This window comes from Heptranchias perlo, chromosome 15 (genome assembly GCF_035084215.1).
Source record: "Heptranchias perlo isolate sHepPer1 chromosome 15, sHepPer1.hap1, whole genome shotgun sequence".
NCBI classification, from domain to species: domain Eukaryota; kingdom Metazoa; phylum Chordata; class Chondrichthyes; order Hexanchiformes; family Hexanchidae; genus Heptranchias; species Heptranchias perlo.
This window is the reverse complement of record NC_090339.1, coordinates 56,610,507-56,623,770: the sequence shown is the minus strand read 5'-3', so window position 1 is coordinate 56,623,770 and position 13,264 is coordinate 56,610,507. Positions and strand designations below refer to the sequence as shown.

Here is a 13,264-nt window from a genome sequence, read left to right as displayed (position 1 = left end):
TGAAATAAAAAAAATAACGTGGTTAACTTCCCCTGCCCCGCTGGAAAAATACCTCATAAAGAGTAATATTTGTTTACAATTTGTACATTATTGTTGGACTTTCTCCATCAGCTGGTTTTGATTATTAAAACTCTACTCTCAATTATATGATTGAAGAGGTTTATATTTGTGATTAATTGGGAGAGAATAAAAGTTAGAAATAAATAATTAAGAAAACTGACCTTCATACCAAGCCCTCGACCTCTTGCAATCCAACCCACAAAGCCCAGGCAACTCAGTTCTATTTGTGCTAATATACCTTATTCACTGGTTTGTCCTATTCGAATTTTGTGAGCCTGAAGGTTTGGAAAGGGCTATTCTGAACACTGTTTTCCTAAATCAGAACCCCAAGATCTGTTGGTGTCTGCAGTTTAAGAAATTGATTTGAACCTTATGTGTGACTTTCGATGTTCCATGTTGTGCACCTAAGATAAAAATGCTTGGACACTCCTGCTACACGTTAATAGTAAGTAGCAGAATGACTCATTTGGACAGATTTCCTGAGAGAGAGAAATAAGTGGGAGAATAATCTCACTGGCAAGTTACCAGAGAAAGTTGAATGAGAGAATGCCCATTTTGGCAGCCTTCCAGAGAGAAATTAGTGGAGATTAAATAAATATGAAAGTTGGAAGAGTCAAATGGGAGAACCATCTGTTTTGGGCAGAATCCCAGGGACAGTATTTACACCCAACAGAAACAGGTCTCGTCATCACCTTCTCCACGTATCACACAGTCAGTCAACCCCTCAAGTGCTTCTCAAGAATGGTGACAAACCACAACTTTCTTATCACATTCTGAGTTAACCCTTTGAATTTTGAGTGTTTTTTTGCACGTTTCCAAATAACGCCTACAGATTATTTTCTGTTGATCCTATGACTCAACATCTGAAGATGCCAAAGTGGAACTAGAGAAATATACGGAGACATAGAACGTTCTTTAGTCTGAGTTAAGTACGTCAATTAACTTAAAAGACTGTAATCTTGATATACTGCTGACTCTGGAGAAATGTAAAGCCCGGGCAAAATTTTGATCCAAGTATAGAATTCCAATGTGGCAAACCACTTCCTATTCATTGTCGAGAGTTCTTAATCCAAATGTATCACTTAAATACAAAATCCTGATCTAAGCATAATGCCTTCTAGAATTACCTCATTTTTATGCTGAGCATGCTAAATATGGACAACCTGCTGCCACATTTGACTTGGAAACCGCAGCGAATTTAAGAGGTCTAATCATTTTTGGGCAACTTATGTGTGTGTGCTTCCTCATCATTCCATTTGGACTGAATTGCTCAGTGAATGAATAGCCTGCGATACAAAGATTCGGGAATTGCCTGCTTTATGTGCTGTTTCTTGGAGTCATGACCCAACTATAATCCTGGTCCAAGCTGCTTTGTTCTGACCCTGGTGCAATTTCCTGGAAACTGGATTCAACTATATTTATCATTGTGGTGCAGAACTGCTGGTGCAGCCCTCAAAACAGATGCTAATACCTAACAGTGAGATAATATCAGCAAAAAAAGCACCTTTTTAAAAAAAAATCAAAAACATTTGAAGGAGACATTTTATTTGAAAATGAAGAGAGCAGCTGGAAATGGAAAATCTCATTTGCTAAAGTTTGTACAAGGTCACTGCAGCTTTACAGTGGGGGCAAGATTAGCATTGAGCAGTATCGCTGTTATAAGGGAACCATTTGAACAGTTTCTTCAAGGGTTGCTAGTGTTACATTAAACACCTATAAAACTGAATATCCAAGTGCAATCTTCGTTTTCCCTCAAATGGCAGCAACCCCCTATATTTAACACTCAATGTAGGGTTTATGAAATCTTTCTACCGGGAATTTGGTTCTGATAGTTTTATAATAAAACATATTTGGTCAGCTTCTGAGTATGCTGACGTTTCTCTCTGCCCACGATATGATGCTGTTTGTTTCTGGGAGCCATGGTGTTACATATTGTATAATTCTGAGTAATTATCAGTATTAGAGATTCAGGCAAGTATGAGGCGCTATCTGTCTGATTTTCTATCAGGACTAACGAGCAATCAGATAGATAGTGCCCTATAGCTGGTAGACTCTTAGACAGATAACGTCCCAAATTGGGCACTCAGGTACTTCTCTGTCCCTGGTGTCAGTCAGTGACAGAGCAATATCTCAGTATATAATTTGGGATAATATCTAGACAGATAAAGACTTGGAAACATATCTCCCCTGGAATAATAGAAGTCCAAAAAAATACAAAGCCGTGACTGATGGACTAGAACACAGGGCTGACTTACATATAGAATCATATATCACAGAAGAAAGCCATTTGGCACATCATGCCTGTTGTTACAAATTAGACAGCCAAGTGGTGAAGAATACTAGAGCCTGGTATTTAATTGCTTCCAACCTTTATTCACAGAGATTCCCATTACACTCACACCACACCCTAGCTAAGCTCGCCTATAAAAAGGATACAAGAGAGTCCCCAGTTGATACCCACCACCTGAAATCAATTAACACTAATTGATATAAATCACAAAATTAACAGCTGTGCCGACTCTAATTAGTCGCACCCCCCAGCTCTTTCCCCAGAGCCCTGCAGTTTTTTTTTCCTTTTCAAGTATTCACCCAATTCCCTTTTGAAAGTTACTAATGAATCTGCTTCCATCACCCTTTCAGGCAGTGCATTCCAGATCATAACAACTTGATGCAGAAAAAAAATTCTCCTCATCTCCCCCCTGGTTCTGTTACCAATTCCCTTAAATCTGTGTCCTCTGGTTACCGACCCTCCTGCCAGTGGAAACAGTTTCTCCCTATCTACTCTATCAAACCTGTCATAAGTTTGAACACCTCTATTGAACAGTTTCTTTAAGGGCTGCTTGGTGTTACGTTAAACATCTATTTATAATGTGGAGATGCCGGTGATGGACTGGGGTTGACAATTGTAAACAATTTTACAACACCAAGTTATAGTCCAACAAATTTATTTTAAATTCCACAAGCTTTCGGAGGCTTCCTCCTTCCTCCATACCGTTCACCTGACGAAGGAGGAAGCCTCCGAAAGCTTGTGGAATTAAAAATAAATTTGTTGGACTATAACTTGGTGTTGTAAAATTGTTTACAATCTATTTATAAAACTGCATACCCAAATGGAGTCCTCACCTTTCCTCCCCTTAACCTTCTCTGCCCTAAGGAGAACAATCGCAGCTTCTCTGGCTGGAAATTAAAATCAGGCAGGTTCTATAATGGGCGAGAAATCCGATCCCTCAGTTTATTGCCCAAGCAGTGAAGGTGAAAATTACCCACATGCGCTGCCATCTCAGTGAGAGACGATTGGACCCATGGAGTGACAGATAAGAGTGATTTGTCTTGTCTTAATCTGGATCCAATAGGGTTGAGAGTACAATGGAATCCCAGTTTGGTCATGTCAATTCCAAGGGGGCAGAATTCAAAAGGCTGAGAATGAGAGGAAATCGCTTTCTAAAATCTTCTGATGAGGGTGAACTGAAATCGTACCTGATCCAAGAAATGTAGAAATACTCAAATAGGAATCTAATTCACTTATTTAGCTTGTTAAACACTCACCCAACAGATATCAGAACTATGCTTCTTCCCTCTCTTCCCATTGCAAATTCCCAGCCTCAGGTGAGAATCTGGCCGAACACCAAGAGGAAGTAAGGTTCCAAGGGAGCGAGGGGGAGGATCAGTTATAGTAATGTTTGATTACTTGCATTTTTTAAAGTTTACCTCCAGAGTGCGTGATCGGCATGCTTCTGAATGGGAGAAACTGCTCTACATGTTAAATGGTACTCAAATGTTTCTAACAATCACTGTTATACTTGAGGTTTTAAGACTTACTTTTTTCACTTAATTATGATGAAATTAATCTTATTTATTTTTATTTTTCTGCCTTTTGTTTGTATTTGTGATCCATATTAATACTAGCATTCAATCTCCACAGGATCTGAACCTGAAGGTATACAGAGGCAACCTTTCCAGTTCTGTTTCCTTAACTGATATGGTCCTGATTCCAACATCTCCTGGACAAGATGAAGTATTTTGGGACAATGAAGAGCCACCTCCCAAGGTATGGTTATCGACACATTAACTACTTTGTTGCTCAGAGGTAAACAAGGTTCTCCACACATCTTTGCAGGTTTATTTTCTTTTTCACCTATGCAGTGGAGCTCGTCACCTCATTTTATGCTCACTTGGAATCACCTCCTTTCATCTGTTCGATGGTGCAGAAAACCATTTGATGAATGTGTACATATGCAATGCCCAAAATTCTTTCCTGCAGCTCATTCAGCTACCATGAGAGACCATTGGCGATCTAACGAAGCAGATGGTTCGTACGTTGCACATAACCAGAAACAAGATCCTTTTCCATGTTCCCCCTTATTGATTTTGCTGTAAATTTCCATTACCTTTAAGGGGAATTTGTCACAAACCTGTGCTACTAGTTCTGTGATAACTTTAGACCGTTACAGGCAATTCAATTGGCTGGACGTGAGCCACGTTCCCCTTTCTGTGTCAGCTGTGGCTCAGTTGATAGCATTCTTTGCCTTTGAGTCAGAAGGCTGTGGGTTCAAGTCCCACTCCAGAGACCAGATCACAAAATCTAGGCTGACACTCCAGTGCAGTACCGAGGGAGTGCTGCGCTGTCGGAGATGCTGTCTTTTGAATGAGACGTTAAACGGAGGCCCTCTTAGGAGGACGTAAAAGATCCCATGACACTATTTCGAAGAAGTGCAGGAGAGTTCTCCCTGGTGTCATGGCCAATATTTACCCCTCAACCAACATCACTAAAACAGATTATCTGTTCATTATTTCATTGCTGTTGGTGGGACCTTGCTTTGTGCAAATTGGCTACCGTGTTTCCTACATTACAACTGCTACTACACTTCAAAAAGTACTTCATTAGCTGTAAAGCACTTTGGGACGTCCCGAGGTCGTGAAAGGCACTGTATAAATGCAAGTCTTTCTTTTTTTCTTTTTAAACCCGCTGTTACAATTCATACCTTGGTCTCAACATCAAGAGCCTTCTATATGTGCATAAGATTTCCTTGGGCTATGACGACAGTGTTATCAGTTTTGATGGAGATAAAATTGTCTTGACAGAATTACCACATACCATGGCTGATTGAACCTCTCTCAGTTCAGGATTCAATAGGGGTGACGCATCAATATTTTACTATAGCACTTCAGATCTGTGTCCAAAATTCAAGATTCTTTCTTAAATCTATCCGAATGAGATTATAACTACCATGGAACCTTATTATAATGAAATTTTGTCCCACGATATCTCAAGACGTCTGGAGTTTCAAAATGTCAGTAACCTGCTGATTGAACATTACTGACTGACTTGCTGGAGATACCCGAGCAGCAAATCCAATTCCACTTCCAGTTAACATGGTGCTGAATTCCTGACTCTAAAACAGAGTTTGTCAAGGAATCTCTGATATAAATAACATGCCACATTCTCTGTTCGTTCATTTTCTGAAACTAATTGTATGCTTTGCAAAGAGGATTGTACTCTGGAGATTGACTGTTGCTGTAGTGGAACTGGATTAACATTTAATGTAGAAATATCCAAAGAATTTTTTTTAAAGTTATGAAAATCATAATTTATTTCATAATTCATCTAGTGCATTCATGGTAAGAGTTTACAAAACTTCCACAGTCATTATCAATACCTATGATTAGTAGATTTCTATTAATATCACTGGCATGAGATTCAGTTAACAAAATTATATGCCCTATGACTAAGATATCTTTGGTTTTTGAGGTGCATTCTACTTCTTATAGTGACAGAATGAAAGATTAGTCCTCCAATTTGCACTATCAGCAAGAAGTAATTGGCTTTGTGTGGTAGTGTTCTATCGGGTTATGCAGTAAATAAATTGGGAGTCTGGAAAGTTTTCATTATAATTCCCTATTAGCTATTGTCAGTATTTCCTTAGCTCAAAGATAAGTTGGGTGTCTATTATCCACTGCACATCTGCAGAAAGAAAATAATATGTTCCAGAGATTTTCATGGTGTTACAAGGCAGTTTAAATACTGTGATTAAAAACAGAACATGCTGGAAACACTCAGCAGGTCAGACAGCACCTGTGGAGAGAGAAACAGAGTTAATGTTTCAGGTCGATGACCTTTCATCAGAACACGAAATGTTAATTCTGTTTCTCTCTCTATAGATGCTGCCTGACCTGCTGAGTAACCTCCTCCAGCCCTACAACCCTCTGAGAACTCTGTTCCTCCAATTCCAGCCTCTATTGCATCCCCCTACTTCCTTCACACCACCATTGGCAGCCATATTTTAAACCGTCTAGGCCCTATGCTCTGGTGTTCCCTCCCTAAACCTCTCCGCCTCACTCTCCTCCTTTAAGATGCTCCTTAAAACCTACCTCTTTGAGCAAGCTATTGGTCACCTGTCCTAATGTGTCCTCCTTTGGCTCGGTGTCAATTTTCTTTTGTCTGATTACGCTCCAGTGAAGTGTCTCAGGACGTTTTACTATGTTAAAGGCAATATATAAATACAAGTTGAATGTTTCCAGCATTTTCTGTTTTTACTTCAATTTCCAGCACCTGCAATATTTTGATATTTGTTTTAAATACTGCGATGCTATTTATAACGTTAATGGTTAACTGCAACCATTCTTAGAATCATAGAAAGGTTACAGCATGGAAGGAGGCCATTCGGCCCATCGAGTCTATGCCGGCTCTATGCAAGAGCAATCCAGGTGGTCCCACTCCCCCGCCTTATCCCCATAGCCCTGCAAATTTTTTCCTTTCAAGTACTTATCCAGTTCCCTTTTGAAGGCCATGATTGAATCTGCCTCCACCGCCCCCTCGGGCAGTGCATTCCAGATCCTAATCACTTAGATGGTAGATATTGTTGTAATAACTGAATTAAGTCTTTAGGTTTTATGAAATCATGAGTGCATTTTTGCAGCAACAGGGATTATTTGCTGGGTTCGAAATGAATGGCGCTCCGATGTATGCTAATTTAATCCTGTAGCAAATGGTGCTTTCCTGCATGACAGTGAGTTTAGAATGTGTCCAAATTTAGGGTTAGTCCAGTAGTGGTAACTTCTTCTGAGGAGTGCAATTGTTTAAAAAAAATAATTTGACATTCTTTTTACTCATAAGGTACCTGAAAGGACCGTGTCTAAATCCTACAGCAGAGACCAAATAAACAGTCAAGCTGGTCAGAAAAGTACTTCCAGGTTAGTGAACACAGTCTGTTTTAAATAGAGATAACTAAATCAAGGCTGCTTGATCAGCTCCATTTTTAACAGTGATTAATAAGGATCAGCGCTGCACTGATCTGCAACGCTGAATTGATCCAGCTGTGACAGTTGGTTATCCTAAAAATTGCAGTGTGAAAATATAACAAGATAAAGTGCTCATCTGTAATTTCCCTTGCCCTTCCACTACTACTACAACAACAACTTGCATTTATATCGCATAGTAAAACTTCCCAAGGCACTTCACAGGAGCATCATCAAATAAAACTTGACACCGAGCCACATAAGGAGATATTGGGACAGGTGGCCAAAAGCTTGGTCAAAGATGTAGGTTTTCAGAAGCTTTTCAAAGGCAGAGAGAGAGAGGTGGAAAGGTTTAGGGAGGGAATTCCAGAGCTTCGGGCCTAGGCAGCTGAAAGTACGGCCGCCAATGGTGGGGGGATTAAAATCGGTGTGAGGGGTTTTGTTTCAGGGGCTTATCGTAGGTCAGCCAGTTATGTTTTCCTGAGCTGCCCTGCCCGCTGTGCGGTTTCGAATCGCTTTCCCCTTCCTGATTCTGAGCTCAGGACTTATCGAGTGGTAATAAGGACAGACGAACCAGTGGATTGGTGCAAGGAAAACCAATGTTTATTAATAAGAAAACTAAAATGACTAAGTAAACAGTATTATACACAAGATAAAAGGAATCGCTATGGATGCAATACAGTCTTACACTTAACGGGGTGGAAGAAACGGACACATCGAGGGAAAATTCTAAAATCACAATTTTAGCAATACCCCTTTAACTCCCACCCTTACACCTAGCGAGGTTGTCTTGTGGCGGCCAGAAAAAAAATAATGCTCACCGTGAAACAGATGAAAAGGCCTGGCCCCTGTGTCCTGCTGCTGCCCTCGACATGTGGTTGCGATGTTTACTGGACGGCCTTCCTTCTTGGTTGCTATCAGGCAAGCAGGACACTGGACCAAGGCGAAGAGAAAAGAGAGAGAGGTTCTGGGATGCCCCCAGTTATACCCTCCCAGTAATGGGTTAATTTCGCGCCCCATCAGTTTGCTCCATTATCCGATTTGGGCTGAAAACGTAAGACAAAAGGGGTCCCAATCTTGGCCCATTTACATTAATGGCCGGTACCTGTACTGATCTGTTCCATAACTGCTTTCCATTGTTCCGAATGTTCCTTGATGGGCTATCTTTTGTCCTGGGATTTCTCCTGCTCGAATTTTGATGTGTAGACCGGCAACGTTGATGGCTTGCCTCAGGGCGTGAATGCAACTGCATTGTTCAAAGAAACCTGTCTGAAACACGAAGCCTGCCAAGCTGTTAGAGAATGCTGCAGGCCTTTGGCCATGTGTCTGACCGCAGCCATTTTGAAAGACCCTGGATTTTTTAAAACACAGTCACACCAGGGTTTCTTTAATAACTCCAATAAATCTTCGGGGAGGGGGGGGAACATGTGAAATTTTGCGGATCCCTTCACTGGGGATGCGCAAAGCCAGAATTGGTGGAACACAGAGATCTTGGAGGGTTGTAGGGCTGGAGGAGGTTACAGAGATAGGGAAGCCTGTTTGTGTTAGCCTCCCATCCTCCACCCTGAGTAAACCTCAGCTCATGCAAAACTCTTCTACCTGACAGCCGTAACTTTGATGGAAGAACCTCAGAAACCTTGGAACAATGGCATAAACGGTGTTCACACTGTTTTTCGGGAGTGCCCATGGCTCAGAATTGCCCCCGTGGAAAATCACCCCTTCTATAAATGCAAGTTGTCGTTATTGTTCTTTTTATTGCTTTTATTGATGTTTGAAAAGAAAGTATTGCAACTATTACAGTGCTCGTACAAGCTGAGGCACCATTCTGGAATGGGAGATTTCACGCTGACTAAAATGCACAGCTGTTGCCTCATCTTTGTAGCAATGCTGTCCCCTCCCTCTTGCTCCTCCCCCTGTTTCATTGTTGAGCCTGCAGATTCATATCCTGTTGGCTCAAAAGGCCATTTTCAGATCTCATGCAACTTAGAAGTTGCCTCTGGCACTGTCATTAGTGGCTCTGGATATGGTCTTGTTAACATGTAGATAAGATTGCTTTGCTGAGGGACATGGTAAAAACAGTCACGGTTTTCTTCTGTCATTCGTTTTCAAATAATTGTCCTTAAATTCCAAGGGGTAATTTAACCTAAGGGGTTATACTCTGACTTTGCACTGCATGCAGGCAAGGAACCTTCCCGAAGGATATTCATATCAGGAATATGGATGTGTGACAGGCACCATATTTTGACCGTCAATTTAAATTGTCAGAAAATCCCCAAATCTATGAGATTTAATCCCAGTGGGCAAGATTCCCCACCAGGAACATGAAGTAAGAAAGTTACCCCTCTAGAGTGCTATATGGTTTTGATCTTATTTCTTCAGGCATTTTAATACTATGTATGTATCACTTGTTCCTTTTCTTATCAAACGAACAAGAACTACAGTGCTACACCAGATGAAAGAGGAAGTCTGTTGTGGCTGTACTTTCAATTCATGTGCCAGACTGTGAGGAGAAGATTACATTACATTTCTTAAATTGTTCTCAGTGCGTTGTATTCCATGCTTAGCTCATTAAAAAAAAAGATTGATTTACCATTAGTTTCATTTTTCAAAAAGGTAATTTTAAAATTGCGCAAGAAAGACTTGCACTTGTACAGTGCCCTGTCGCATCTCTCAGAAACACCTCACATGCAAGGTGATTATTATGTAGGCAAACATGGCCGACATTTTATAAACAGCAAGATTGCACAAACAGCAATTGGATGAATGAGTAGTTAATCTGTTTTTGTTGGTGTTGGTTGAGGGGAGAATGTTGACCAGACCCCTGGGACAAATCCCTACTCTTCCAATAGGAACGAGTAGACAGAGCTTTTGTGTAATGTTTGATCCAGTACCTCCATCAGCTAAAATTACATGCTCACGTCCTGGAGTGGGACTTGAACTGCCAAATCTCCATGATTTAGAGGCGAGAGTGCTACCAACTGAGCCAAGCTAACACCTAAATAGCAAACATTATTTTGACAATTGCAGTTAGTAATTTGTGTATTTTTTTGGGGGGGAGAGAGAATCTTGAATTAAGAGAATGTTAATTTATAAAATTAGTGGTGAATCATGGAAGTTAAAAGTGGAACAACTAAAAGACAATTTTTAGCTATAATAATGCAGTCCTGTATTACTCATTTTTTTAAAAGCACTAACTTTTATTTGTGGAAAAAAATTGCCAGCCATCCAGTAGATTGCTGAAAGCAGCAGTAAACTGCAGAGTCGTGAGTTTGCAAACACTCCCAGCTCAAGTCCCACAGTGTGAAAGCTCATGTTGGCACGTTCATTACTGTTACCCTGGCAGGTATTAAACTGTCACCGTCAATAGTACTAAACACCACAGGAGATTTTCTTTCACATTTGGCCTGAATGTAACATACAAAACCAATGCTGCAAGTCAGCGTCAAAGAAAATGACGGATCACAAGTATGAAAGCAGTAACCTATTGGTTATGGTACTGGACTAGTAAGGCCATTACTAAAATCATACTCGAATTATGAGTTCAAATTAATTAAATCTGGTGATTCGCAAGCTGGTAATAGATACAATAACCATGGAAGCTACCAGATTGTTCTAAAAACCCTAATGCTCTTTGGGGACACCCCTACCCAGTCTGGCTTACTTGTGACCCCAAGTCACTAAGTTGACTCTTAATGCCCTCAGGGCAACGAGGGACAGGCAATAAATGTGGTCTTGCCACACATCCTGGGAGCAAAGTTTTTTAAACAAATATTTACTATTTTTGTTCGATATTAGTCTATTATCCAATGCTTTTTGGGAATGTTTCTCTCACTTTTGAGGGATGGGTTGGAATTGCATGCTGCCCATCTCCACCAATGCCTCTCCCCCAATCACTGTCAAGGTCCTAGTCCATATCTCTATCACCCTGAGGCTTGACCTATTCAATTGTTACAAATTTCAGGTTTACCTCGAATGTTCTCTTGGGTACAGCAGTGATGGTCACTCCCTTAAGTGGTCCAATCTTGCATTCAGGAGTAAAGTCATACTGCCCAACATTTAATTACACAATAGCATAACCTGTGATTTGGACTCGCATGCACTTCGAAGACAGACTGAGAAACATTTGATGAGACAAGGCCAGAATGAAATTGTTTGGCTACTTTATTTCACAGGCAGCAAGTGAACATTCAAAGTAAGAGCCCAAGCAAATTCCACTTACTTAAAATCAATCACATCTCTCCTTGAAAACTGGAAAAAGTAATAAACCACATGTCCTCTCCCTTTTGTGGACTGGCTCACTTGTTTTTGGCAATGCCTTCTTTCTAGACAACTTCTAACTGCAAAGCCTGACTTCCTGTATTTTTAACTTCGAGTTCTGAGCCACAGATAGTCCTGCAGTCCTTTGCTCAAAACCTCACTGCCCCATTGTCCTTTCACTCTGAGTGTTCCCAGCCAAAGAGAGGGCTGTGACACTGGAACATAAGAACAGGAGAAGGCCATTCAGCCCCTCAAGCCTATTCTGCAATTCAATTAGATCATGGTTGATCTGTATCTTAACTCCATCCTCCATCTACCTGCCTTGGTTCCGTAGCCCTTAATATCCTTGCCTGTCAAAAATCTACCTATCTCAGTTTTGAAATTTTCATTTGACCCCCTAGCCTCAACAGCTTTTTGGGGGAGAGAGTTCCAGATTTCCACTACCCCTTGTGTTAAGAAGTGCTTTCTGACATCACCCCTGAATGGCCTGGCTCTAATTTTAAGGTTATGGACTCGTCCACCAGAGGAAATCGTTTCTCTCTGTCTACCGTATCAAATCCTTAAATCACCTTAAACAATTCAATTATATCACCCCTTAATCTTCTATGCTTGAGGGAATACAAGCCTAGCCTATGCAATCTGTCCTCATAATTTAACCCTTTTAGCCCTGGTACAATTCTGGTGAATCTGCGCTGCACCTACTCCATGGTCAATATATCCCTCCTGAGGGACGGTGCCCAGAGCTGAATGCAGTATTCCAGATGGAGTCTAACCAGAGCTCTGTAATGTTGTGGTATAACTTCCACCCCTTTGTATTCCAATCCCCCTCGAGTTGAAGGCCAACATTCCATTAGCCTTTTAAATTATTTTTTGTACCTGTCCACTAGTTTTTAGTGATCTCTGTACATGGACTCCCTAACTCTGTCCACTCATACACAGTTCCTATCTTCTCACCATTTAGAAAATACTCTGATCGATCTTTCTTAAGTCCAGAGTGGATGACTTCGCTCTTCCCCACCTTGATCTCCATCAGCCACAGTTTTGCCCCTGTTAGTAGTTCACCAGTAAGCCTGTCAATAAAACTGGCTACCTCTCCCCCCCCCCCTCAGGGTGTGAATTTTAAACAAACTCCTGTTTCTTTCTCCACTTTTTCTGTCCTGCTTCACCTTCTGTAAAGCTTCACATTGGCTGGAAAGCACTTTGGGACGTCCTGAGGTCATGAAGGGCACTGTATAAATACAAGTCTTTCTTTCTTTCTCAAACATTGACCTCCATGTGAATGTGTTCAGTTGATGTCTGATACTGCCATATCTGTATGAAATGTTGAGATCTGTGTTTTGAGTCAAAATGGTCACTTTTATCGAGATTGCTTAGCTCTCCTTGCTGTAAAGAAGTGGTTGCGTATTAGTGTTGAGAATTGCTGTGTCGTGGTTCACTGATTGTAGATTATTTGTGTTTCTGTTCAGTGGCTTTGAATTGCAACCCCTGTGGGAGAGGGTGGAGAGCCCACTAGCCAAGCAAGTCAAAGGCAATTCCTCCGGCAACAATTCACAGAGTAGCATTCGAACTAGTTCTCGGACAGTATCAGGTGAGTCTGTGACCACAGTATAAGTTCGTTCCTATAAACGTCTTTAGGAAGAAACACAGATTTTTAATTTGTCATTGCATCATGTGTTTTGAAACAAAGAGGAATTTGCAGTGTTGTTCCCAT

General features: G+C 40.9%; 1 protein-coding gene across 2 annotated transcripts in view; it reads left to right on the top strand.

Moving 5' to 3' along the window:
- si:zfos-2326c3.2 (mitogen-activated protein kinase kinase kinase kinase 4) overlaps window positions 1-13,264 on the top strand; it is a 255,016-nt gene that overhangs the window by 147,626 nt on the left and 94,126 nt on the right. For both annotated transcript variants that reach the window (XM_067997295.1, XM_067997294.1), the window contains exons 16-18: window positions 3,983-4,108; window positions 7,175-7,251; window positions 13,020-13,141. In XM_067997295.1, the coding sequence (XP_067853396.1) occupies window positions 3,983-4,108; window positions 7,175-7,251; window positions 13,020-13,141 (325 nt within the window). The remainder of the gene's footprint in view (window positions 1-3,982; window positions 4,109-7,174; window positions 7,252-13,019; window positions 13,142-13,264) is intronic.